General features: G+C 33.1%; 6 protein-coding genes across 10 annotated transcripts; 4 read left to right on the top strand and 2 right to left on the bottom strand.

Moving 5' to 3' along the window:
• The first annotated feature begins 626 nt into the window (after positions 1-626).
• On the top strand, positions 627-1,500 carry LOC112803174 (protein MAIN-LIKE 1-like). Its single transcript, XM_025846687.1, has 2 exons — positions 627-698; positions 1,108-1,500. The coding sequence occupies exons 1-2, from the start codon at positions 627-629 to the stop codon at positions 1,498-1,500; spliced, it is 465 nt and encodes a 154-aa protein (XP_025702472.1).
• A 49-nt stretch (positions 1,501-1,549) lies between these two features.
• On the bottom strand, positions 1,550-2,443 carry LOC112803172 (uncharacterized). Its single transcript, XM_025846686.1, has one exon. It carries the CDS (start codon positions 2,441-2,443, stop codon positions 1,550-1,552), a length of 894 nt encoding a protein of 297 aa, XP_025702471.1.
• A 2,913-nt stretch (positions 2,444-5,356) lies between these two features.
• LOC112800360 (deSI-like protein At4g17486) lies at positions 5,357-8,533 on the top strand. Its single transcript, XM_025842596.2, has 4 exons — positions 5,357-5,936; positions 6,675-6,962; positions 7,559-7,639; positions 8,115-8,533. Exons 1-4 carry the CDS (start codon positions 5,783-5,785, stop codon positions 8,258-8,260), a joined length of 669 nt encoding a protein of 222 aa, XP_025698381.1. The 5' UTR covers positions 5,357-5,782; the 3' UTR covers positions 8,261-8,533.
• Positions 8,534-9,804: 1,271 nt separating this feature from the next.
• LOC112800359 (RING-H2 finger protein ATL22-like) lies at positions 9,805-11,099 on the top strand. The gene is made up of 2 exons (XM_025842595.3): positions 9,805-10,599; positions 10,788-11,099. Exons 1-2 carry the CDS (start codon positions 9,957-9,959, stop codon positions 10,934-10,936), a joined length of 792 nt encoding a protein of 263 aa, XP_025698380.1. The 5' UTR covers positions 9,805-9,956; the 3' UTR covers positions 10,937-11,099.
• A 2,430-nt stretch (positions 11,100-13,529) lies between these two features.
• Positions 13,530-19,522, top strand: LOC112800357 (uncharacterized). 5 transcript variants are annotated; one of them, XR_011861851.1, is made up of 14 exons: positions 13,530-13,783; positions 14,422-14,506; positions 14,675-14,726; positions 14,820-14,840; positions 14,938-14,991; positions 15,669-15,719; positions 16,088-16,150; positions 16,823-16,888; positions 16,993-17,031; positions 17,250-17,372; positions 17,474-17,566; positions 18,113-18,353; positions 18,924-19,027; positions 19,365-19,522. XR_011861851.1 is itself a non-coding variant. In XM_072196318.1 (13 exons), the coding sequence occupies exons 1-12, from the start codon at positions 13,705-13,707 to the stop codon at positions 18,323-18,325; spliced, it is 939 nt and encodes a 312-aa protein (XP_072052419.1). In that variant the 5' UTR covers positions 13,530-13,704; the 3' UTR covers positions 18,326-18,353; positions 19,365-19,522. The 5 variants fall into 5 exon arrangements, 4 of the variants coding, with proteins under 4 accessions (XP_072052419.1, XP_072052420.1, XP_025698378.1 ...); XM_072196318.1 differs by lacking the exon at positions 18,924-19,027; XM_072196319.1 differs by lacking the exon at positions 19,365-19,522 and having other exon boundaries at positions 18,924-19,221.
• Positions 19,523-21,763: 2,241 nt separating this feature from the next.
• LOC112800358 (homeobox-leucine zipper protein HAT4-like) lies at positions 21,764-23,663 on the bottom strand. Its single transcript, XM_025842594.2, has 4 exons — positions 23,232-23,663; positions 22,694-23,022; positions 22,532-22,611; positions 21,764-22,450 (listed from the first exon to the last, which is right to left on the bottom strand). The coding sequence occupies exons 1-4, from the start codon at positions 23,353-23,355 to the stop codon at positions 22,135-22,137; spliced, it is 849 nt and encodes a 282-aa protein (XP_025698379.1). The 5' UTR covers positions 23,356-23,663; the 3' UTR covers positions 21,764-22,134.
• Positions 23,664-25,468: the final 1,805 nt, after the last annotated feature.

The raw sequence follows: 25,468 nt of genomic DNA, 5'->3' as shown, positions 1-25,468 counted from the left end.
AAAAACTGTTAGTTATGAGTGTAAATCATAACCACATTATAGATATATTATTCTTGTAATAACTTGAAGTGTTTAAATGTATGTTTAAATATACATAAAATATATATTTTTTTTTATGGAAGGATTGTAGAAATAAGAACTAGGGCAAAATGCACATTTTAACTAAATGGAGGAAAAAATTATATAAATCAACAAAAAACAAAAACATTACATGAATGGTTCAAGAGGACATTTTTATGTAAATCGAATGAGTCTCATTCGAATTATACAACCTAATACTAATTCGAAGGAAGCCAATTTGAATTAGTAGTGATGCACACAAATCGAATTTGACTAATTCGAATTATACATGCATGGAATGTACTACTACATCCAATTACATTGATTCGAATTACATTTGCACGTGAGTTACACTAATTTAAATCAACCAAATTTGAAGTGTCCAACCAAATTCGAAGTGCCCATAGTTTGTTGAACATGGTAATTCGAATTACTAAAGCTTTTCCTATAAATAGAGTTCGAATTAAACTCATTCGAACTACAATTTCAAACCCCTGTCCCACCAAATTCTAGAGAAAATCCTTTCCCTACAACTCCAACAAAGTGTTCAACATTATATTCCGCTAATGGGAGATAACCCGGACCGGCTTTATCGTTTGGATGGAGTCGTCCATATAGCTGGTGTTATCAATGAAGAGGTTAGTGCACACTTTTCTTTTTAAAATAGGATTTAATGTGTTACTTTTATATTTTTATTTTTTATTTCTTATAATGCTAGTAATTATTTACCGTTGTTAAGTTAGATAGAGTGGTTATATTAGTGGTTTAGGATAATGGGGGTGAAACTTATTAAGATTAGGATTTTTTTTGTTAATATGAATAGTAGTCATTAAAGTAAATTTTTATGTTAATGTTATACTGTTTTTAAGAAAATATTTTTTTATTAGGTCCTAGTTTGATGTATATATGATATTATTTTGCATTTTAACGCGTAACATTATTTGGTTGTGTACAAATTGTATTATTTGGATTAAGATATGCATTAGTTGATGTGTTATATAAATACGTTCTAAGCTGAGGGACAACTTGCTACATTTTTTTATGCAGCCCCATCGATGTATCACGAGTATGCGATGGCAGCAGGGTATGCGCCTGAACGAGAGGATCGTTCCGTACTTGCAGATGGTCGGTGTATACCATCTTGCGAGGCTGAACGAGACTTGGTTTAGGTTGGATGAGCCGTTGATTAGTGCATTCATTGAGCGATGGTGTTTGGAGACGCACACGTTTCATATGCCGTTCGGGGAGTGCACGATTTCACTGCAGGACGTAGCGTACCAGTTAGGGCTACCAATTGATGAACATTATGTCAGTGATTTCCTGACAGATTTTGAGCAATACATCAAAGGTGGTCGCCCAGCTTGGGCATGGTTTGAGGAGCTGATGAGTATTTTGCCTCCTGCGAACTGCATTGACAAGTTCGTAGTAAGATGCAGTTGATTTTAGGACACATTCGGAGACCTTCCTGATGGTGCCGATGTGGCCACTGTTAAGAGGTATACAATGCACGGTATGCAGCATGTCGAATACAGATTGTACGGTATGAAGCAGGTGGTAGCCAACCTCCGTCGGGAGATTCAAGTGTCGCCTTGATACCATTGTGCCGATCTGATATCACCAGAATACCCGACTGTGGTGTCACGTGCTGGCGGATGTGGGATAGGAAAAAAGACCACGACTTAGCATTCTCACCCTCCACAAGTGCAAATGCAATAGGCAGGATGTTGGAGTTCCTGTCTTGTGCAATTACAACTAGCAACGTACCCCTGTATTTGCCATATAGGTGGGTCCCGTTGATACTAACCAACGGCTTGCAATGCCGGAATGCCTCAATACACGGTGGGAATGTCCAAACAAGCCAGTGAAAATAGGCTTGCGACTGGTTTACCTGCCCACCCACTCGCACAGGATTCGTTCTCAACACTACAACATTACCAGGCATCTTCATCTGCACACCTAGGACCCATTGCAGCAACTCATTGTATAACTCATCCCAATCTCCGTAAATATGTGCTACGGTCTTCTGCTTAGCCAACCAAATCCTCCTATAAGTCGGTCTAAACCCGAAATGTGCCTCTGTCGTATTGAGTAGTACCTTGATACACACGGCTACATCAGCTCTAACCATTGGCAGTATGAAGGCCGATATCACATGATAATCAAGAATTCTGTGATCGCTTGAGATCGATGTGGCCAGACAAGTATAAGGTCCATTGTATCGTTTTACCTCCCAAATACCTTTACGATGGCTAAGATTGATCTTAATCAACCATGTGCACCCGTTGCCAAATTCCTTACACTTTCCAATGTACTTGCGATAATTGGACTCTACCACTTTGTACTGTACCCCGCATCGGATGCTATAGGTCTTCACGCTTAACATGGCCTCCTATTTGTCCTGAAACTGCTGACCAACCTGAAATTCTGATAGACCTCTGGTACCCTGTGTATCTCTGGCACTAAATCCAACAGGTTCGCCAGGAATCCCCTCCTTGTCTCATGGCATCCAAGTCAAAAAATGAAAAGTGTGGGGGATACTGTTGAGTCCCTGTGGTGGACGCTCCGCCAGCCCCAGCTGGATTACTTGCTGCTATATCATCACCGCTATCATTGGCAACGATGTTCAGATCCACATCATCAGCGTCATCATCATCCGGCAATACATGGTTTATACCATCCGGTGTTCCACCATGTAAAGAAACCGGCGCCGTATAGATAATACCAACTTCTTCATCGCCACTGCGGTTGAATTAGCTGCGAAGGACGGGAAGACAACCACCATTGCCTGAGGTGCAATCACAGGCACGGATGAAGAGGCACCAACAGACCTCAAACTAGAACAGATTGCTGTTTCTGGAGTTTGGGGATTCCAGTTCGAACCATCTGAGCTAGAGACCACATCTACAAGTTTGACCAACAGCTCAGGTGTCCTGACATCGGAAAATTGCCGACGATAATGGAACAGAACCTCCAAATCCTCATCATTCCCTATGACAAATGAATCGTATTTCGCATCTTCTCGCAAAACTGAAATCGAAATGCAATGGAATAACTTCTCAACCCGTTTCACGCCTTGCAACCCCAGTTTCTGGATTATAGAATTCAGGAACTCAACGAAGCTCATTTTAGGTTTTAGAAAAACACTGAGAGGATCTTTATCAGTAAATAAACTTAATACTAGAGCGTGTTTTTTTTCTTAATCAACCCTCTATAGTGTACCAACACTAAGAAATTCTCCTCACTAGCCATTGTGTTTCACTCCAATGGGAGGAATTCACGTTCACATTATATTTATATACGTGGAGGCTTAAGTAAATCGAATTTACCTCGTTCAATTTACATGTTCTTGATAATTCGAAACATGTTGTTTCGAATTACTAGTGACGTCCTTGCATGCATAATTTGAATTGGTCAAATTCGATTTATATGCATCACTACTAATTTGATTTGGCCTGATTCGAATTAGTGTTGGATTGTGTAAATCGAATGGGTCTCATTCATTTACATAAAATTGTTCTTTTGGGAGATCCATGTAACGTTTTTGCTTTTAGTTGATTTGTGTAATTTTTTTGTTCCATTTGATTTATTAGTCCATTTTGCCCTAAGAACTAAGATAAAAAAATACAAACCTAAAACAAAAGAAAAATTTTTTATCGCAAAACTTGTAAAAATATATAATTTAAACTAAAAAAGAAATAATATCATAATTAATCCTATTTACATAAAAAAAAGAAAAATGAGAAAATCATATTAGAATTGATATCTCCTTAAAATCATGTTGATATTTTAGTATATTCACAAAGACCATCAAATACTTGCTGCGTTTTTAAAACACATAATGTTGTATGTGTAACTTCTTATATATTATTGTAGCAATTTTCTGTGGTATACGTATTTGATAGTGGCATTGATGGTGAACTTATTTCTATATTTTATTTATTATTCTCATAAAATTATTATACGTCTTAAAAATTTAAATGGATAAGAGAAAGATAAATAAATAATGGGAAATCTATCAATTATTATTGCTTAAAAGTAAAGTCTCATTGGGCTGGAGCAATTTGCCGCTCCTTCCTTGTTGCCCAGTCTCTTGTCTTGCACATTGTTACCGAATTTATTATTGAAAACAACATCATTTATATTCAACTATAGCAATTGATAAGAAAGGTTATATATATGAAATAATAATTATAAGTTACTGATGCCATGTCTGTCTAAACTGAAATAAAAAAGAAATGTATTATAAGCAACTACTTAATTACCAATTCAATGAGATTATCGTTGATTAACGAAACATGTTACATAATTCCATTGCTGTAGAGCATTCTTGTTAGGCGTATAACATATTTACAGTAGCTACTACGCCTACAAGTTGAAACATGGAGATGGCTATAAGCTAAGCCTACAATAGATGTAACATAAATGTTGGAAAGACTTGCGAACAACGTTAATAATGTTAGTGCTACTGAATGGATTGAAGCGGAACATGCGTGAGCATCACACTTGTTTAATGTTATTCACCCTTGTACCACGCCTTGCGTGCTTCATATTCATTGCTGAGTGCTGCAAATGATTGCTAGCTAGTCCATGGAAAACCACCCCCGCTCTAGTAACATTTGTTTTCATCTAAATACAACCATTAAGAATATCATATTTTCTTAATTACATAACAAAGTATTTAAAAAAAAAGGTAACATGAGAAATTTGATTTTCTTCTTATCACTTTTAAATTTCAAGTTTTCTGGTTAAAAGAAAAGAGAAAATTTTTTTAGTAGACTCTACTCCTTTAAAATTATTATATAAAATTTTCTCCTTCTTTCTATTTTTTATTTAAACAAAGTTGAAATACATACCCAAATCAAAATCTATTCTATGTTGGGCTGAAGTGATTATTCGTCCAATTGAATAGGAGCAGGTTGAGTAATATAAATTGTCATTTCTAATTCTAATAACAAATCATATTTTAAATAAAGAAATTTTTGGAGACAAGTAATTTTTAATATTTTTTATCATTATTTGACTAGTATAAATATTAAATTATTTTTAACAAATAAATTTTATTAATTTATAAGTATAAATTTTAGAAAATATAGATACAAACTGTATTAATTTATATGTACAAAATTTTAATAAATATAAATATAAATTATATATATTTTTGTATAAAATATATATAATTATTATTAATAAAGTATTAATAAAAAATAATAATATTTATCATTTATGTAGCATTATTCTTTTAAAAAATGCTGCATTTTCTAATTTATATACAACACAGACACACTCCGTCAAAAATCCGTTAGTTGAGGTTGAAAAGAAAGGAGAATGTGAGAATGTGGTGTAGTAACAGTATTGACAATGGCCGTTACTATTACACCCATAACAGTTGGCATATTAACAAATATTACGGCGGCAAAATGGCCAAAACCCCCAAGCCACCATAACCATCACTCTCACTACTCTAATCCCAGCTTAAGGGGGAAGGAAGGGGCCACAACCAGTTCACTTCCTAATTCTTGTTCAATTTCAATTCCTATTCTTATTCTTATTATATTCCCTACTCCTCCAATCGTAAGTCCTTCTCATCTCTCCTCAATTCTTTCAAGGGCTTCAATTCACTTTTTTTGGGGGAGATTTTCTAGGGCTTCTTACTCTCAAACTATTGCAAGATGTGGTTTCGATTCTTCGAATAAAGTTCAAGGAATTGTTTCTGCTGACCACAATGCGGTTGTTTCCACTGAGCATAAGGTCGCAAAGGGAGCAGAACAGTGACCAGAAGAGCCGTGTCACGGTGTACCTCAATGTTTATGATCTTATTCCCATAAACAATTATCTTTATTTCTTTGGCCTTGGGGTCTTTCATTCTGGTATTGAAGGTTTGTCTAATTCTCTTCCTTTTATGCTAATTTTTTATTTTTCAACTCCTTCATGTCATGTTTTGTTGTCTGCTCTGCTTGTTATGGAGCACTTTTTAGCATTAGGTGCTAGATTGAGGATACAATTTTAAACACTATTGAAACATTCTGATTCAAAATGTCGTGTTTTGTTGATTTTAATGGCTTAAGATTCTGTTATTTATGTTCTTCATTGATGAATTTATGATACTAATAAAAACAAGTCTCTCTCTTTTCTCCTAACAGTATGTGCATTTACATTTGGGGATCTTTGAATTGTCTCCATAAGTATGTCACATGTGAAATGAGCTGTTGATGCATTAGTTTATACTTTAGACAATAAAACTGGCATAAGAGGCTGGATCTCCTCTTATTTTCCCAATCTTAACTGTGATGTGATAGCTTCATTTGTTGTTAAATACGGTTGATAAGTGTTGGACGAATTTATCGCTTTCTAATTTTGTATGATTATCCTCAAGATTTGATTTATTTGGGTAGTGAGACTATTGATTTTGTGTTGAAGTACAGCTGGAAGAGGGAATCTACAATAACTGAGCTACAGCATATGACAACTTAATGTATATAATAACATTAGACAATAAATTCATCCAGCTCTTGAACAATGGGTGTCAAATTTGCAGGACCATTTCATGTCAGTGAAGGAACGTATATGTACTTTATCAAGACCATCTTGTACTAACTTATTGTTTTCATGAACAGTGCATGGTATGGAATATGGCTTTGGAGCACATGAGTACGCATCGAGCGGTGTGTTTGAGGTAGAACCAAGAAGTTGCCCCGGTTTCATCTTTAGACGATCAGTGTTGTTGGGCAGCACCGATATGTCTAAATCAGAGTTCCGGTCTTTCATTGAGCGCCTCGCTGAAAAATATCATGGAGACACTTACCATCTTATTGCCAAGAATTGCAACCATTTTACAGATGAAGTTTCCCAACAATTAACTGGGAAGCCAATTCCTGCATGGGTAAATCGGCTGGCTCATGTCGGTAAGTATTTCTTCTTGCTGATGTTGTATATTTTGTAATTTGAATGTTTAGCATGCAAATGCAATTTATGTTCTATAGCTTTATTTCATTTTTTTTTAAATAAGATGCTGCAAGCATGCTTACAATTGGACTTTGTTCCACAATATGGTGTGAGTTTAGGATGTATTTGATTTTATTTCATAGACTGATTCTGTTATAGTTATTTTGGTTAGAATTGATTTTAACTTATAGTAATTTATGTCTGGTTATTTGATATAATAAATTGTTGTTTGGATATTGATAAAATCATAATATCGATGGCTATGAATTTTATAGTGTCTTTATTTATTTATTTATTGCCTATACTCAAATAACATGTGATTACACTTTAGAGGATAATTTGGGAAGTTTACAATTAAAATAACTCACCGTGAAAAAGTTCCAACGAGAAAGAAGAAAGCGATACTTTTTCCAAAACATTGGTTTAGAGCTATAATTGATTTTGGGAAGGAGGATCCTAACATACTTGGAACAAAATCAAGTTTGCATCTGGGATTTTAAGAGTGCAAATGCATATCCAAACACAGGCTTGCATTTGATGTGTTTTTGCCTTTCAGGTTCTTTCTGCAGTTGTCTGCTTCCACAAAGCCTTCAGGTCGCTGCAGTTAGACATCTCCCGGAATGCCTCACATATTCTGGTAAGACAGACAATTGGTTGTCCTTAATGATTTCTTGTTTTGATTTTATTGGTTAATGGTTGTGCAAGAAAGACTATATTTGTTATAGACGGGCACATTGAATATGTTAAAATATGTTGGTCTCTGTGTGTAACTGCTGTCAAAGACTTATTGAGGGAAAGTTGCACTTCAGGTGAGTCCAGAAGGAGGCAGATTTAGAGTGTGCTTTTGAACTTTCTTTCTTCCCTTGAGAAATATGAAGCATTATAGCATATATTTGAATTATAAAGACTTCTGTAAACTATTGAATATTTTGTTTGTGTATTATTATACAATCTAGGATGGATATCCTGTTTTTTGTGATAATATTTTCTAAAATATATGCTCCTTGTGATGATTCGGGGGCTCTTAGTGGACTGTAGAAGAAAGGATTCTTGCCCCTCTGTAATAATATGAAATCATGAGAGAAAATGGATCTAAATAACTGTCATTGCAGATGACGATGGATCAAAATCCGATGGCCTTTCCTTGTCAGTCGAAAGTGAAGACGAGGATTCAAATCACCATCTCCTAACTGCACCAAACGGTGATATCGCCTTTCTAAAGGAGAAACCAGTTAGGGTAGCAAGAGAGGTCATATGATTGTTATTCCTTCATCTTCTGGGTTATTATTGTCCGGTTGTTCTACTGTCTTGTACCGTATGTATAATGAGCCTTTATAGTACAACAATTTTCTCATAAGTGAAATATCTTAGACTGAAAGTCAAAGGGTTAAGCTTGTAGACTGAAGACAATAGTGTGTTGTATATTTTATCATGCAAGTGTCAATATGGACCAGATGATACTGTTGTAGATGTTACTAATTACCAAGTGCAATATACACCAAGATGTGGGTACTATGCCAGTTTAACTTTATCCCCCAGCCTCCCCCTCTCTTGTAGTTAAAGTTACATTCGAAATTACCAGTTACTCTAAATATATTTGTGCTTTCCCCCATTAAATAGAATCAATGTCATAGTCTCGTAGACTAAAGGGAGGGATTCAGTGCACAAAAAGTGCAGTGTAGACGGTTTTAACATGATAAATGTATGTGGATAGTTATAGTCTCAGCTCAGAGACTACAGAAGGAGGGAAAAAAAGGTATAACTGTGACATGGTCGAATATCAGATGAGATTTTGAGTGTGTCACGCAAAGGGATGATGCTCTAGGTTCTAGCTGTGCTTTGTACCGGCAAATTTCGTAAAGAAACAGTCTTTGATAGTAACAAGGAACGGAATATAATCATATGGTATCTTAAATAGGCTACTGTCATTAATATTGTTATACAGATACTGGCATACACATTATATATAAATACAGAATCACTTGATTGCCTTTTAACCATGCTGACAAGTTTACTCTACATAACACCCTCGTTGGATTCTTATTTATTAAGAGAACTTTCTTATCTTTTTCTAATAAAAATGACTTGTATTTTCCACATAGACTAGTACAGCTCCAAGTCAAGCAAATGAGACAGAAAATTATGATGGTGATAGGCGACCAGGTCACAAGGGACATTTCACATTTCTGTTTCAGGTCAACATTCAATTTAGGCCCATGTGTAACTTTTTGAGAGATTCTGCTCCTGCTCGTTCCTTAGCAAGGGGTTTACAGGTTTATTTATTTGTCCCCACCCAAAGTCCTCATCTTTAACCTTTATGACCCACATCAACACCATACCTTGTAGAAACTTGTAAGAAATCATGTACTTTTAGTTTTGTGGCGTTTGTCCATTCAATTTTGCTTTTATTTTTATTATTATTGAAAAAACTCAGCCAATGATAATGCATTTTGAATAAATAGGGAGTACAACGCTCTTTGAAAAACACCTGCTATTAGAGGAAATAAATAAAAATAAATAAATTGTATGTTTTACAATTTGTAAAAAAAAAATATGTAGTCCATCTGAAAGTTAAAAAGAAAAATATATGGCTAACTCAATTAATTAGTAGATGACTCTTTTAAATCTCAACTATTCATATAAAACTTAACAAAATAGAAAGTTAAAATTTGTCTAATTAATAAATAGTATAATATTTTTTATTGAATAACAAGCCCTTAAGAATGAAAAAAAAAATTCCAAATAGTAAACTTGGAAAAAGAGAAAGAAAATGTGCTACTAGAATTGTGAAGGATCTTTAAATGGTAGATTAGGATTGCTGGTGTTGGAATTTTATTCCACCCCTGACCCCACCAACCAATATAACTAGTTAAGAACTGGCAAAGAGTGCCTCACACATCCTATTATTCTAATTGTCCTTCAAGACTTGTTCTGCATTTTCAAGTCAATAACCGATGGCTTCATTCACCTACTTCTCCTTCTTCTTCTTCTTCATTCTCCTCTTGGTTTTAACCTTCCAAACCTCAACCACCAAAGCCACATATTCAAGCTACCATGATTCATCCAAGTGCAGCCATGATGGCCCTTCCATCCACTATCCATTCCACATAAAAGGATCCCTCCCTGGCTTTGAACTCCTCTGCAAGGAAAACCTCACCACTATCCATTTTCCATCTTATGGTGATTTGGTTGTCAAATCCATTAGCTATGATACCAAAAAGATTCAGCTTCTTGATCCCAAGAACTGTGTTCATGGTGTCTTTCTCAACCTCAATCTCTCATCTACACCTTTCCAATACTACCATGTTCTGAAGAACTACACATACCTCAATTGCTCTACAAAGCTATCTACCCCTTCTTTCACTGAGGTTCCATGCTTGAGTGCCTCAGGTTCTCATGTTTACACTGTCGACCCTGAACTGCATGTGCCTGGTTCTTGCAACGGTTTCAAAACCGTGGCAATTCCCTTTGAGTATAGCCCTTATATCTCAGACAATAGTCTTGGTCTTGCATTGACATGGAACTTGCCGCATTCTGAAGAAAGAAAAGATAAAGCAATAAGCAAGACCACAGATTCCCACACAACACGTTACACAGGTAAAAATTAATCTTTTTTCATTTATATTAGTTTGTACTTTGTTAATTCATAATCACGCGAGTAGAAATTTTAATGTCAGCATGTATATTTTATGAGACATTAAGAAATTTCTTATAGTACATCAGTAATTATTGTATTGCATGAAGATTCTATAATTTTTAACTTTATGTTTGAACCTTGTGTCCAGTTTTAGGATTGAGCATGTGTTCTTTGGCGGTGGCAATTGCACTTATGATGATAAGCATAATAAAGGTTACTGGGTCCACATGGAATTGCAGTGAGAAAGAGGACCCATTATTGCAGAGCTTGCCAAATGTCTACTCCACTATATTCTAAAGTTTTGTGATAGTTATATGTTTTGTACTAAATTGGAAAAAGAAAAAGCTGTTGTAAGCTTTGCCAAGAGCAAAATATTACTGCTCAATGTAAAAAAGACTTTAAACAGAGGTGTTACTAATGGCTCATATATATTCATATATCCTTTAAGCTGTTACTGTTAGATTGCTAACTTGCTTTAATGGTTGGAAAATATTCATAGGAAAAAAGATTGGTTACGAGTATATATAACCAGAATTCTAGTAGGAATATGTTAAGATTCAATGGGTGTTGATTACTTGTAGATGCCATGCCTAATTAAAACTTTGACAATTAAATTTCTGACTTTTAGTATTCTCTTAAATAAATTTTTTCTTGCCTGCACCTCAAACTCAAAGACAGTCTACCTTCAAGTCAATATCATAGTTTTTGCCATTTTGGTCAACGGATAGTATTGAGAAAGGATAAACGATAAAAAAAAATGCATGTAACTTGGCACTGATAAAAATATTTTTGAATTTTATTATCAACGAAAATATTTGTAAATAATTTTAAAATATGTCAAAAATATCTAGTGTGATTAAAGATTTGCTTCTAAGGTTAGCAATGGGTAAGATAAAGTAGGGTCTAAATCCTACCCTAACCCTACTCGCAAGTTAAAAATTTCATTAAAATTCTACTCTACTCTATCTGTGGGTTGAGAATCTCTCAACCCTAATCCTACCCACACCCTAAAGTTTTAAACCCTACTCTACCCTATTCTATCCGCAGAAATATCAAATTTTTTAAAGTAAATATAAAATTCAATCATTCTGAATTTCATACATATTAATAACATAAAATAAAAAACTAATATTCTAAATTACTAAATTAACTAACTAATTTATGGTTGTTCACTTATTGTAAGTCATTACATGAGGAGGGTTGTGAGTTAGTTCAACTCTCACTTCCTTCACTATATACCTAATTTTTATAAAATATGTGTTATATATGAGGTGCGGATAGGGTAGAATAGGATACATTCTAAACCCGTATCCTACCCTACCCGCAGGCATACCTGAACCGATTTCTACCCTATCTGCAGTGGGTCGGGTAGTTTACTCTATTCGAATAGGTTGGACCGATTTATTTGCAAATGTTAGAGTCCCACGTTCCAAATAAGAACTACCGTTTGTCACATGATTCTTTTGCATTAATCTAGAACATTTCAGTTCATAGATGCGCATTTTTGTCACGTTTTTAAATAATTAAAAATATTTTTGTTGATAATAAAATTTTTAAAAATTTTTGCAATGACAAAATAATTCAAATGCATTTTTAGTGGTTTAACCTATTGAGAAATCAAACTGTAAATAAGGCTGGGAGTTTTTTTTTTTTCTTGTTATTAAAACGGGCCAGTGACACAGCCCATGTAATGGGAATGAGGTTCAGTGATGAGGGATCCAACTTTAAAGATGGGCTAAAAGACCATGGGCTTTGACACCAAATTAAAAATTAATTTTAATACCAACGAACCTTATTTCACATGACATATCTCCTCCTCTTTACTTTAAAGGTCTAAGGTTCAAATTCTAGAGATTGCAATTGAAGAAAAAATGTGGTAAAAAAATGTGAAGAGTGTGTGGATGGAATATGTATCTAGAATTGATGATTGTTCAATTTATTAGGGTACCTAGAATTGGAAGTTGTCCAATTCACTGACAAAAAAAAAAAAAAATTAACCTTAATGCTTAAGGGCCAATTGGCCACATATATGAGTCGTGCACGCTTTAACTGTCGGCTTGGTTGTCCATGAAGTAATGGAAGCTTACAAGTAAAAGGATTAGGCACATGCTGGTTAAGTCATCTGGAAATCAATCTTCCCTGTAAATTTTAGCCTTGCATCGTCTTTGAATTTAATGGAAAGAAAACAAACTTATCTACCTCATGCACCATAATAATTTCTTCTCATAAGAGCGAATTCTCAGTTCAAAGAATAGTATTTCATGTATTTAATTTGTATGGATTGTTATTTTAAAACAAAAACGTTATATATATACTAAAAACTAGTCATAATATCAACTATTAAATCAGTTATTATATTTATGTTAAATATATACGTTATTTAATCTATTTTTAATATATATTTTATATTCTAATATATATTTTTTACAGATAATTAATTTGATGAATGACAGGTTTTTAATATACATATATAACACTCATTATTTAAAAAATAAAATTATCTGTTTGTTAAAATTAAATTCATAATTTTATTATATTTTTTTGATTAATTAGTTAATTTTTTAAATTAAAAACTAAAAAACTCTAAAAATATTAAAACTCCTAAAACTTGATTATTTTTATGTATTTATAAATATTATTTATATTTTTTACAGAATAATTTATCATCATAATAACAATCAAACCTTTATATAGAGATAAATAATTAAATTTTTCATAAATATTGAATATTATAATATTATTATTTAAGATATGGTGAGTATATATGATTGAGGGAACGAAAATAATAAAAATTTATATGTAGTTAGTTTTATATAAAATTAATAATTAAAAATTACTAGATAATAATTTAGTCAAGTTTATTAAATATGAAAAATACTTAATGTGAGTTGAGGGTAGCAATTTTAATTGAAGGGCGTGATTGTCGTTATTAGTAACTAACAGCCTAACAGGAATGGGAACACAATAATAAGCGTTGGGAGTAGTAGTTGGTTAGAATCAAGTTGAAGCCTTGACTACACTACAATACACCAAACGCACCTTCCTCAACCCCTTGCGACTTGGCGATGGCGATGGCCATGGCAATGGCGATTCTCTTCATAATCTTCCCCCTCGCCTACTCCATTCCCTTTATCGTCCTCCATGGTATCTCACTTTTACTTACTTGCTTACCTTCATATAAATGTAGTAAACTTTGGTATAAATGAGTTTAGTTACACTGTCTTTTTAATTATTATTCATTCTGCTTTTCCATTTGACTATAGTAGTTCTAATATTTAATTTCGGTTACTCCTTTCCAATTTCTGCCACATATGTTTCCGATTTTACACGGATTCGGTTTCTGAAAAGCCTTCATGTTTCATATCACATCATATACTATTACTCATATAGGTTGCAGCCTGCGCTACTTGTTTGTTGCATTTTTTTGGGAATTTATTCTATTTCTAGTTAAATTATTGATTATCTTTCTAAATACATCCTCCTAGACAAGGTTATCAAACTATCCGGTTAAAACTCATGACTCTTATGATTGACAAGTTTAGGCCCTAGACTGAGTTTACAAGTTTACTAGTTGAGTTTGCTGATTTAAGTGTAGCTAAGTCAAGGAATGAGTGATTCTTTTACAAGATTTCAAGACTTTGAAATTATCTAACTTATTCAGTATTTAGGAGGATGTTTAGGATTTTTTTTTTAAAGATGCTATATTATTGTTCTTTATTTTGTTACGGTTTCACCATCTTTAGGTAGCATTATACTAGTATTACAATGAATTCTTGTGGCAGGAATTGGAGACCAGTGCTCCAATCGTGGAGTGAAAACTTTCACTGAGGAATTGAACAGCTTCTCGGGTGTGAAAGGATACTGCGTGTATGCTTGCATTACTCTTGTTCTTTATATTAATTTCTTCCCTATATGTAGAGTACAGTTATTTTATGGTGCATCATTTCTAGTATTTTCCCCAGTTCTGTTTTGAACTCAGCATGCTGAAGCTGTAATTTAACTTTCTTCACTGATAAAGTATCCCAATTTTTCCAGTGAGATAGGCAATGGATCATGGGATTCATGGTTTCTGCCTTTGACAGAGCAGGTATAGTTAAGAAAAAAGAGGATTTGGTATGTTGAGTGGAAGGAATTGCTAGTATTTATTATTTAACATTTGTGTTCTTTTACTTGATTGCAGACTAATATTGTTTGTGAAAAGGTGATTAGGATTCCTGCAGTATTATGGTAACATTTCTTGCTATGCTTTTAAACCTAATTTTGCCTTTTGAAAATGTGACCCCTGCCACCACGTGCAGGTGAAGCAAATGAAAGAATTGAAGGGAGGATACAACATTGTTGGGCTCTCACAAGTATGACAACAGAATTGGATTTTTCTAATTTTTTCCTTTTGTTTCTCTGTTCATGTGAATTCTCTTTCAATCTTTGGAATGCCAATGAGTGCTGACGAGTGCTATATTAGAAAGTTTTTGCAAATGCTTTAAATGAATTTAAGGTGCCTCCAACAAAATAGGGAAGTTATGCTGACAGAATACTTGTGACTAATCTTTTTACATTCAAAGTAATCCAATGAAGTTATGATTTATCTGTTATTTCAGACCCAAGCTTTATAAATAGATGACATTAGTAAAGGTTTGCATCAGCCAAGTCCCCCTTGACAGATATTTGGTGACAATGCTGTTGATTTCCCTTGTCGTTTATGTGTGCTTTCTTGCAATTCATCTTAGTTTATTATATTTTTTGTAACACTTAGTTACATATTTCATTGCTTTTCCTTGTTATGCATTTTTTTTAGCATGTTTTGTAACAATTTGTGATATTTATTTTACATTTTCTATTATTTAGTTACTTATTTTGTTTGAGAAGAGAGATGGGTAGGGCAGATGACCTAACTCTGATATTACTTTTCCTTTTTCAGCTATTCATCATGTAATATTAAACAACTACTTAGTTTCATAGCTCATTCCTGTTGGCTTCTTCCATAACTTAAAACCTTCTGTTTTATTCTTGAATTTCTCTTGCTCTGTAGGGAAATTTAATTGGCCGGGGCATTGTGGAATTTTGTGAAGGAGGACCTCCTGTAAGAATCTATAATATTCCAAGTGTAGTACTTTTTTCCAAATTTTACCTGATGATTTATGTATATCTCTACCTATTTCCTTGTTGGCATTATAAACAAATATCTAAATAACAGGAAATATAGTTAAAAATAATTTCCCTGAAATATGAAGAAAGTTTTCTCAGTCTCCGAAATTATTGGGAAATTTGACTGCATTAGTTCTTCAATAAAGAACTATTGATTTTCCTGTTGGAAAATGCAATGAAATTTGAGTACATTAAGTAGCTATCAGTACCACAGCTGAAAAAGTTTATAGATAATAAATATGACTTTACCTCTACCATTGTCAATTTATTCATGAGGTTTGTTCTATATTATTGTTGGAACAGGTTAAAAACTTTATATCCTTAGCAGGCCCTCATGCTGGTACTGCTTCAGTTCCTCTATGTGGTGTGAGTATCTTTCCAGGATGATGTATTTGTAATTCCTGTGTCTTGTGCTATTGATTTTGGAAATACTGCATGCTATATTACCACCTTCCCGTATATATTTTTTTTAATCAATCTCCACTTCCGCTATTTTATAAGAAGGTGCAAACAATGTAACTAATAATAATATGTGAAACTCTCATCATTTGCATCTTATTTTGAAAATTCTTTTCAACAATTTGGATTGATGGCATCCTTGACATATTGCAATTAAATACGTAAAATGTGTAAGAGAAGACGAGGAGCGAAAATTAAACGATGTCTTTTACCTTGATAGAATAGCAAAGATGGATAATGTAAAAGAGATTCAGCTACCTTTCTTCACCATAGCTCTTTTGTCCCCTTCTGAAGATAGAGACTAGGACTAGGAGCAATCGGGAACGAACATATGGTCCTCTTTAAAACCTAGTGAGAACTTATATTTTTTCTCTATTTTTCATTTCATTTCCTCCCAATGTTTGATTCCATGAAATACAGCAAAGCTATTTAAGGAGATTTATCTTCTATAGAGTATTATATTAGATAAACTTATAAAAACTCTTCTGTCTGATTTTATCTCTACATTTTGACAAAATACCAATTTTCTTTTGCCTGATTCTGATATATTAAATTGTATTTCATTTTGGCTTTATACAGTCTGGTATCTTCTGCATCCTTGCAGACAGCCTCATCAAGGGACAAGTTTACAGTGACTATATTCAAGTATTCATCTCTATCATTTCATTTTTTTTTTTCTTTCACTGTCTTGGCACTTAGCATCATGCAACTCATGTTATTGAACTTACCTCAAATTTTTAAAATTGCAGGAACACTTAGCTCCAAGTGGATATCTTAAATTACCAAATGTGAGTATTCCTCTGTTTAATACTTCAAAAGATAAGAAGTTGTGACTGATGACTTATTTCTCTAACTAGAGCAATTTGAGGAATGAAAATTCACTTCTTTGTTATATCTATCTTTATCGATCACCGTAATGGAGTCAACTGTCGTCCATTCTTACTTGTCTGGTTGCTTTGCTTAAATTTGATCCAAACCTTGACATTAAGATCAATTCTAAATTCAGGCTATACCCGATTATTTGGAGAAATGTAGGTTTCTCCCAGTGCTTAACAACGAGATACCAAGTAAGAGAAATTTCACTTACAAGGAAAGATTTAGTAGCTTGAAGAACTTGGTACTTATCATGGTGAGTCCTCTACAGGTATCTTTGATGATTTATGAATTTTTCTAGCTGAATTCCTGAAAGCCAAATTGATTTATTTACCATCTTTCTTTCTACATTAACAGTTTGAGCAAGACACTGTTTTGATACCAAAGGAAACTTCCTGGTTTGGATATTACCCAGATGGCGAATTCAACCCAGTTTTACCACCTCAAGAGGTATGTCTTGTAATTTGACTGCTCTAGATATTTAGCTGTCATGCCTTCAGATTCTGTCATCTATTTGAGTTCGTAAGTGTTGTTATCATCCCGACTTCTTAAAAGTAGATTCTATAAGTTTCCTTTGAGTAGCAAACGTAACACCAAAGACTGAAACACTTGCTTCCCATTTCCCAGCATTATTTGATGCTAATTGTTTGCTGCATACTGTTGCACTATATATGGTTTGGCAGGGGACTTTTGTAGCTAAAAGTTTCAGTCTATCAGCACCAACGCATTGTTTCTATTGAAGGATCTTAGGATCAATGCCTTCTAAGATATGAATCAATTCATAGTTGAAATTGTAGTTCATGGCATATCGTAAAAATTAATGCTTTAATATCAAATAATCATATGTTTTGAAAGTCATAAATCAAAGCATAGCAATGCAACGTGAGATTTGAAAAACTATGATGAAAGGTTCTTCAAACCATGTAATGTGAGCTGTCACAAAATTTCTTGTTTCATTGACATATTTCCTCTTTTCTTACTTTATCTGCTTTTCAGACAAAACTTTACATTGAAGACTGGATTGGTTTAAGAACACTGGATAAAGCTGGCAGAGTCCACTTCATTAGTGTTCCGGGAAAACACCTTGGAATCTCCGTGGAAGATATGAAGAAACATGTAGTGCCGTACTTGAAGGACCACTCATCGAAGGAAGATTACACCAGCAAGGCTGGTTTCTCGAGAATGCGAAAAATTATATCAGAGCACTAATGAAGCCGCCTTGTTTCGAACAATGGAGGTATAACCATCAGCTTAAGCATAAGTAAATAGATCATTGCCATACTGGTGGCCTTACATTGTACATCATACATGGTTTCATTGGTTAATTGATTGATTGGCAACAACGAAGATCAGTGTCTAACCAAAAGGGAGGTCATCCTATTATACTTGATGATTGTTGTACAACATTTGAAAAATTGTAGGAAAATGTGTTTGAACTGATATTTGCACCAAATTACACTACAAGAGTATACTACTTATTGATTGGGATTGGTGGCCAAGTATTTCCATGATTAATTCATAGCAAAAAAGTCCATTATCATCTACTGTAGTTTAGAAAGCAAACTTTTTCACGATTTCAATAAGCCAATAGTAGACCTTATTATTAAAAGTTAGCTTTTTGACATTCATAATCACAAGGGTTGGTTGAAGGACAGCACCACCTACCATGTAGCTAATTTACTCACATTGGTTATTATGAGTCATTTTTATTTTACCCATAAAATGTCCTGTGCAAGTTAATTTTCTCGGCCCCTCTAAATCCTTAATTTATTACTAAATGGGTCCTTGTCGTATTCATGGCCTACAGCATTCAAGGCTTAAATTTCATTGGACTCCAGTCTACACCACCAAGACCAATAGGGCGCTACAAAATTAATGAAATTTGAGTGCATTGCATCTATGCCTTGAAAAGTGAGCCCTCATCAAGTAGTAGAAACTCTAACTGTCGTCAATAATAAATGAACCACGTATGATCAGGTTACGTTTAAACCTAGGACTATTTAGTAGTACGAAAATGTTTGTAATAAAAAATAATTAGCCAAAAACAGTTTACCTTATTTAACATTTATTGTATTAGAAAAGAAACATTGTTCTATTTATCATCATGCATGGAATAAGTCATACAGGAGGTTAGTAAAACTGAAAAGCTTGCTTGCAACATATGTTTGTTCTTGCCATTATGCTCCTATTTCATGGGGAATACTTTTTTTCTTTTTCTCTGAAATTTCTGGGCCATTCGGATGTGCAGATAAACAATGGGCCCCTTCCCTAATATCATGCCACTCACAGGTGAAGAAGCTTTTTTCCTTTTTCCTTTTTTTTTCAGCCTTTTCCGTTTCAACGGTGTTTATTGAATTATTGGTGAAACACTTGGGCTTCAAATACAAATACAATGATTGTTGATCATGATACATTTATTTTATTTATTTATATAGATTTTACGCTTTACTGTATATAAATTATTTCTGCCAATATTGGATAATAGGTAAAGTGGAAAAAGTTCCATTTTCATGTAAAAGAATAAAGAAAAAGATAAAGGTAGTGATAATAACTTTGAGCTAAGTAAAAAGCAACTCCCTATAGAATAAGCTAGCCTTTAAAAAACAAAAATCAGATCCTTAGTAAATAATGGGTTTAAGGACAGTCTCAATTTAAAGCTAGCTTTGATAAAATTGTCCCACCTAGCAGCAATCCATTGAATTGGAGATGATCCTAACTCTTATGGGAAGAAAAGAATTAGTCAATCATTTATATATTTCTTAGCTATAGTGAAATAAATAAAGTAACTTTACTAATGGACCCAGTCAACCTTTGAAAAGAAGAACGTAGGCAAACTGCATGTGTCCCTAAATACAGACAAAATAAGTTTTGAAAACCAGAAAATTAAAGTCAGTTAGCATAGTCAGATTACGGGTTATCCAATTTCATTCAAATGCAAACACAAGCACTTGTTTAAAAGAGATTGCTCAATCTGAGAATTTTGTTTCAACAACACATAGTTCTTGACTAGTCAAGATTCGCCCAATGATGAAATCATGATACCAAGTAGCAATATATATATAGTTTCAAGTAGTCACGTAGAAGGTTTAATTTGAAAGTGTTATTGACCGGCGATCTATAAAACAAGAGTTCCTATTTCCTAGCATGCATGTACTTTCAAGTTTGAATGTGTTTCGAAATCCATTCCTTCAAGAATCTTATGAAGTCTACCATGGAACGTGGAATATGATTTGGATTTCAACATTTTGAACAATATCCTTGGAGAATGCTGATGGGAGAAAATCATGGTATAATATAAAATTAAAACAGCCAATTTCAACGTAGTATATGATTTTGAACAATATTTGAAAATGAAACAGCCAATGTATGTATAGATATTTTTTTCCTTCCTTCTTTCTTCTTTCTAAGTATACTATTTCATCCTTCTTAAATTAATCTTCTGTTTTGTTTTTAATGCTCATTAAAAAAGAAATGTACTGAATACACATTTATCTATTTATATTAAGAATTTAGTTATAGGGTTTAACTACCTTGTGTCCTAAAGACAAATGTTAATATTACAAATTAAAAAAATTTGTATTAAAAATACAAAAACTTAAATTTTTAATATATTTATTTAGTATTTATTAAAAAATTTAAAAAATTTCTATGAATAGTAATTTTATTATGTATCCCTAAGGCAAATATTAGTTAAATCTTTAATTAATTTATATTTTAATAATATAATAATATTTTTAACTTTTTATGTATTTAATGTATTAAAAATATAAAAAATTATTTTATCAATAACTTTAACAAAATAATTTCTTTTGCGATACTCTTAAAATGTGTCTTTCAGCAAGACTCTTATATTATTTTTTTAATAACGCAGAATTAAATCAAAGAAAAAGTTAGGGGTAAACATAACAACTATGTCAAACGAGATAGAATAATAGTTTGCTTAGAATTTTGTATGTTCCTTTTTTCCTTTAAGTTGATTCCCTGCGCAGCTGCACCAGTATTTTGTGATAAATGATAATACATAAGCACGTACATAAAAAGATTTTAATCTTTTTTCTTGGGTTACATATAACATATCTATTATTAACTAAATATCTTAGCGTTAAATCCACGTGTTTCCTGGTGAGTTTGTGAGAGGTAGGAAACGAAAAGAATAGGGAAGAAGAAAATTACAAAGAAGGCAAAGTCAATAATGTAGAGTATGATGAGAGAATAAACGCACTAGGCTCCAAAGAAGATTAATTAATTGCCCCCACACGCTTAATGTGTATTTAGCCAATTTAACCAGACAATAGTAAAATGCTCCTTAATCCCTTCTAATAGTGATTCACCAATTCAGGTTCTTCACCTTTTATAATTAGAAAGCGTCATCTTCCGGACTCAATAATATTAATATCCCAAAAATGTTAAGCTAATGTTTGCCGCTTTTTATGACAAGTTGACAACAAATTATTCAAATGATTTACTATTCCTTTTATTATTATTATTATTTTTATCTTTAGCTCAGACAAATTGACACGCTAAACCGCAATTAGTCCCTACGGATCTCCACGTATACAAAAATCAAACTTTGAAACATTTCCTTAATCTCATCAACCAAATTCAACTTGCTGTTAGGTTAAGGGGGAGAAATTAAAAGAAAAAAAATTACAAAATATAACTAATTAATTAATTAATTAGACGATTTCACTTTACACAAAGTCTCATATTAATGATGAGAGCTTGAAGGGGGGCGAAAAGTAAGTATATATTTTTTTTTTGAAGAGTGGAAACAAAAAACACCCTAACTAGTACTAGCTAGAATAGGTCATGCCCCCTAAACGAAAAGAAAGATGATGGGTCAAATTAATACAAAACATTGTAGACCCACCAAATCATTTCCCTAACCACCATATCTTAGACCATACTTTGATCGCAGAATTCATGGGTACGCTATTACACCCTATTAATATTTTCAATTTGGGGGTGCGTTTCTTTTGTCCCAAACGATGTCGTTTGTTTCGTCTTAGGCGTGCACGTCACGACCTGGGACGGAAGACAGGAGGAGCAGCGGCCCAGGGCCCAATTGGAATGGGCCGAGTGTGGTGATGGGGTTGTGGCATCTGATGATGACGCGTGGCGGGATCGACGGCTGAGGGAGGAACAGCGACGCGCTCACACGAAGGGCACATGGTGAGGGTAGTTGGCGGACTCATCTGCATGTAGAACTGAGGGGAAAGCTTGAGTGCTCTCAGTTCTTGAACCTCCTTCTGTAGTCTCCTATTCTCCTCCGTTAGATTCTCACAGCATCTCTTTAGAAACTCACAGTCAACCTCTGTTTGCTTCAGCTTCGTCCTGAAAAATGAAATAAACCGTAAATAAATAAAGTGATAAATAAATAAATAAAAGAGGTGGAAGAAAGTGTGAAATACCAACCTTGCCCTTCTGTTTTGGAACCAGACTTCAACTTGTCTTGCGCGAAGGCCAAGCTGCTTTGCTAGTGCTAACTTTTGCTTCTGCAGAAGAAGGCATAGGTAAGAGACAAAAACATAGGAGTTATGAAGGTTGTTTAATTTGAGTATGGTGGTGGTTGCTTACGGGGTTGAGAGTGTTGTGTTCTTTGAAACTCTCTTCCAGGACAGCGGATTGGTCCTTAGAGAGCCTGAGCTTCTTGCGGGAGGTTTCACCGTCTTCTTCGTCGGAGATGCCTCTGGAAGAAGCTCTCTCCGTGTCGTGATCTTCGGCATTATTTTGTTCTCTCTCGCTGCTCCTCTTGCCGCTCACGCTCGAAACTGTGCTGTTCGGCGACGACACTCCGGCGTCGTCTTCGCAGTCCACGCCGGACGGCAAGCTGTTCACGTCGATCCCCCGGAGGAGGAACGATCCACCTTCAGCACTGCCCCTGCATGTCTCCGAATCTCGATTATCTGCATGTGAAACAACAAATTTTAATTAAGAAAAAAAAGAGTGAAAGAGGGAGGGTGAAGAAAGAGGTTGTTTTTTAGGAACGTAAGCAGGCCACGCATGCTACTTTTAATTGAGGCAAAGAAAAAAGGGACCAGATCCGAATAAACTAGAAGCATGCATGTAAGGGAGAAAAAGGTAAAAGAAAGAATAATCGAAAAAAAATACCCACCTGAAGAATTGAAGGGTTGGTTGTTCCAAGAAGGGGTTTTGTAGGGAGAAGGGATGAGATTGAGTTGTTGTTGAGGGAAGCTCAAACTTAGGCTGAGCCCCAAATCTTGGTTTTCCATGGTCATGAGAGTGAGAGAGAGGTTTGGAGTGGTTTGTTTGGAGAGAAGTTAGAGAGGAGAGGGGGGATTATATAGAAAGTAGTGGGGAAGTGGTGGTGTGTTGAGTGATGTCAGGGACAGGGGAGGGGGCAATTATGAATAATCAGAATCATGGGTGTTGCCCCCCAAATAATAATAATACTCACCCTTTTCTTTTGATTCTTCTCTCTCTCCTTTTATTACTCATTTTCATTAACTCTCTCCACCCACTTTCTTCATCTCACACCCCCTTTGACCATTTGGTAAAATACATAGGCTCTTTTCACACCTTACACCTTTTCTTCCTCACAAGTCACAACCAAAGGAATTTACAAATGCTCATTTTTATTCTAATTAATTTTAATATATTCACAATATCAAAAATGTATTTAGATTAATTTTTTTTAAATAGTAAATTTAAAATTAAATATTTTTATTAATATGATAATATAATATTAATTTTAATGTAAAAACTTTTAAATTGATATATAAAAATCATATTTGATGACATTAATTCAAAAAATTTGAGAAATTTTATTTCCTATCATATGCCCCATGATCCTAATTATCAGTACAAAGTATATAAAGTTTAAAAGTATTTTATTTATTTCAAATGCATACTAATTAAATGGAGTTATGTATAAGGATAAAAATGAACATATCTCAATTACTAAGAAGAAATTACACATATTAAATATTAAATTTATTATAATAGTATTTCTAATGATCCACATAACTTTTAAAATTAAATTCTATATTTTTACTTATTAATTTATCACGTTTTTAAGAAGAAATTGGTAATTTGGAATAAAGGTAATAACTATATTTTTTGTTTATTATTAAAATAATTAGATATTAAAACTTAAATATATATGAATAATAATTTAGTAATTACAACTTCCTTTGATAAACTTTGAAAATGTATACTTAAATATAATACTCAAAATTAATATAAAAATGCTCTTTTAAAAAGTACTAATTTAATTTCTCTTATATACATCGCTTATGCTTAGTACAACTCTATTTATTTTAAATAAAAAAGATAAAATGTTGTTTTCCCACTAAGAGAATATAGTGACAAGAGGTCATTCAAATCTAGGTGCACATAATATCATTAAATGATTATTACAAAACTACTTATTCAATTAACACATGCTCATAGTGGCACTAGTACATTTTAAAACCAAGTGGTTTTGTTTTCCTATTTATTCAAATTAAAAATTATTATTCTTTTGACACTAAAATTCTAAAAGCTATATATCAGAAATAAGGTCATCAATTGATATTGACACGGAATCTCTTTGTTTTCGTTTCATGATGACTGCAAGATGCATGTACAAATGCGAGGCATTAATAATTGTAGTTTGAATATTGCCAAAGATCTCCATCTTTTACAATAAGAAAATAATTGAACCGTTTATTGGGATTAAAATAGGAAGGAGGGATGGTGCACTTAAATTCCTTTATTAGGCAAATCCAACAAGCCCGTAATAAACCCACATGGTTTCCATTCCATACTGTCCACAGTACCGAATTGCAATAAACAACATTTTTTTTTGTGAGAAATTCGAACTTACGACCTCTTAAATGAGTATGAAAAATTATACTATAATTTCTTGGTCAATAAATAATATTATTAATTAAACCTTTAAAAAATTAATTTTAATATATTAACAATATAAAATATTTTATACAATAATTTAATTATATTAATTTTTTAATAATTATAAAAAATTATTTTTATTAACTTAAGATTATATAATTAATTGTATATATAAAATTATTTTGTACTGATAATATATTAAATTATTAAAAGTGGCTAAAAAGGGTTCTAGATAAAATTGCCATTGATGGAAATTATATTTTTTATTAAATATTTTAAGAAAAATATTAAAAATTATCAGAATTTATTATTTTTAATTATTATTTAGTTATCAACTCAATTTTTTTAGTTTAGTAATTTAACAACATATTTTATATATTTTATATTTTTAAATATTAATAGCTAATTAATAATAAAAAATAATAAAATCTGATAATTTTTTAATAATTTTTTATATTTTAATTACTATTTAATTGTGTGAAAATAAAAGCAGAAAAA

Source organism: Arachis hypogaea, chromosome 5, assembly GCF_003086295.3.
Source record: "Arachis hypogaea cultivar Tifrunner chromosome 5, arahy.Tifrunner.gnm2.J5K5, whole genome shotgun sequence".
NCBI lineage: Eukaryota > Viridiplantae > Streptophyta > Magnoliopsida > Fabales > Fabaceae > Arachis > Arachis hypogaea.
The sequence above is the reverse complement of the archived record's forward strand: the minus strand, read 5'-3'. Positions and strand labels throughout refer to the sequence as shown.

Bases quoted from the DNA above. Each gene is read 5' to 3' on its own strand.
- LOC112800358 (XM_025842594.2), bottom strand. From the start codon at position 23,355: ATGACCATGGAAAACCAAGATTTGGGGCTCAGCCTAAGTTTGAGCTTC. The intron at 22,612-22,693 runs GTAAGCAACCAC...CTTCTTCTGCAG, and splicing joins AACACAACACTCTCAACCCC to AAGCAAAAGTTAGCACTAGC. The intron at 22,451-22,531 runs GTTGGTATTTCA...TTCATTTTTCAG, and splicing joins TTCCAAAACAGAAGGGCAAG to GACGAAGCTGAAGCAAACAG.
- LOC112800357 (XM_072196318.1), top strand. From the start codon at position 13,705: ATGGCGATGGCCATGGCAATGGCGATTCTCTTCATAATCTTCCCCCTC. The intron at 16,151-16,822 runs GTGAGTATCTTT...GGCTTTATACAG, and splicing joins CTTCAGTTCCTCTATGTGGT to TCTGGTATCTTCTGCATCCT. The intron at 16,889-16,992 runs GTATTCATCTCT...TTAAAATTGCAG, and splicing joins TTTACAGTGACTATATTCAA to GAACACTTAGCTCCAAGTGG.
- LOC112803172 (XM_025846686.1), bottom strand. From the start codon at position 2,443: ATGTTAAGCGTGAAGACCTATAGCATCCGATGCGGGGTACAGTACAAA.
- LOC112800360 (XM_025842596.2), top strand. From the start codon at position 5,783: ATGCGGTTGTTTCCACTGAGCATAAGGTCGCAAAGGGAGCAGAACAGT. The intron at 5,937-6,674 runs GTTTGTCTAATT...TTTCATGAACAG, and splicing joins CTTTCATTCTGGTATTGAAG to TGCATGGTATGGAATATGGC. The intron at 6,963-7,558 runs GTAAGTATTTCT...TTTGCCTTTCAG, and splicing joins AAATCGGCTGGCTCATGTCG to GTTCTTTCTGCAGTTGTCTG.
- LOC112800359 (XM_025842595.3), top strand. From the start codon at position 9,957: ATGGCTTCATTCACCTACTTCTCCTTCTTCTTCTTCTTCATTCTCCTC. The intron at 10,600-10,787 runs GTAAAAATTAAT...CCTTGTGTCCAG, and splicing joins CCACACAACACGTTACACAG to TTTTAGGATTGAGCATGTGT.
- LOC112803174 (XM_025846687.1), top strand. From the start codon at position 627: ATGGGAGATAACCCGGACCGGCTTTATCGTTTGGATGGAGTCGTCCAT. The intron at 699-1,107 runs GTTAGTGCACAC...TTTTTTATGCAG, and splicing joins CTGGTGTTATCAATGAAGAG to CCCCATCGATGTATCACGAG.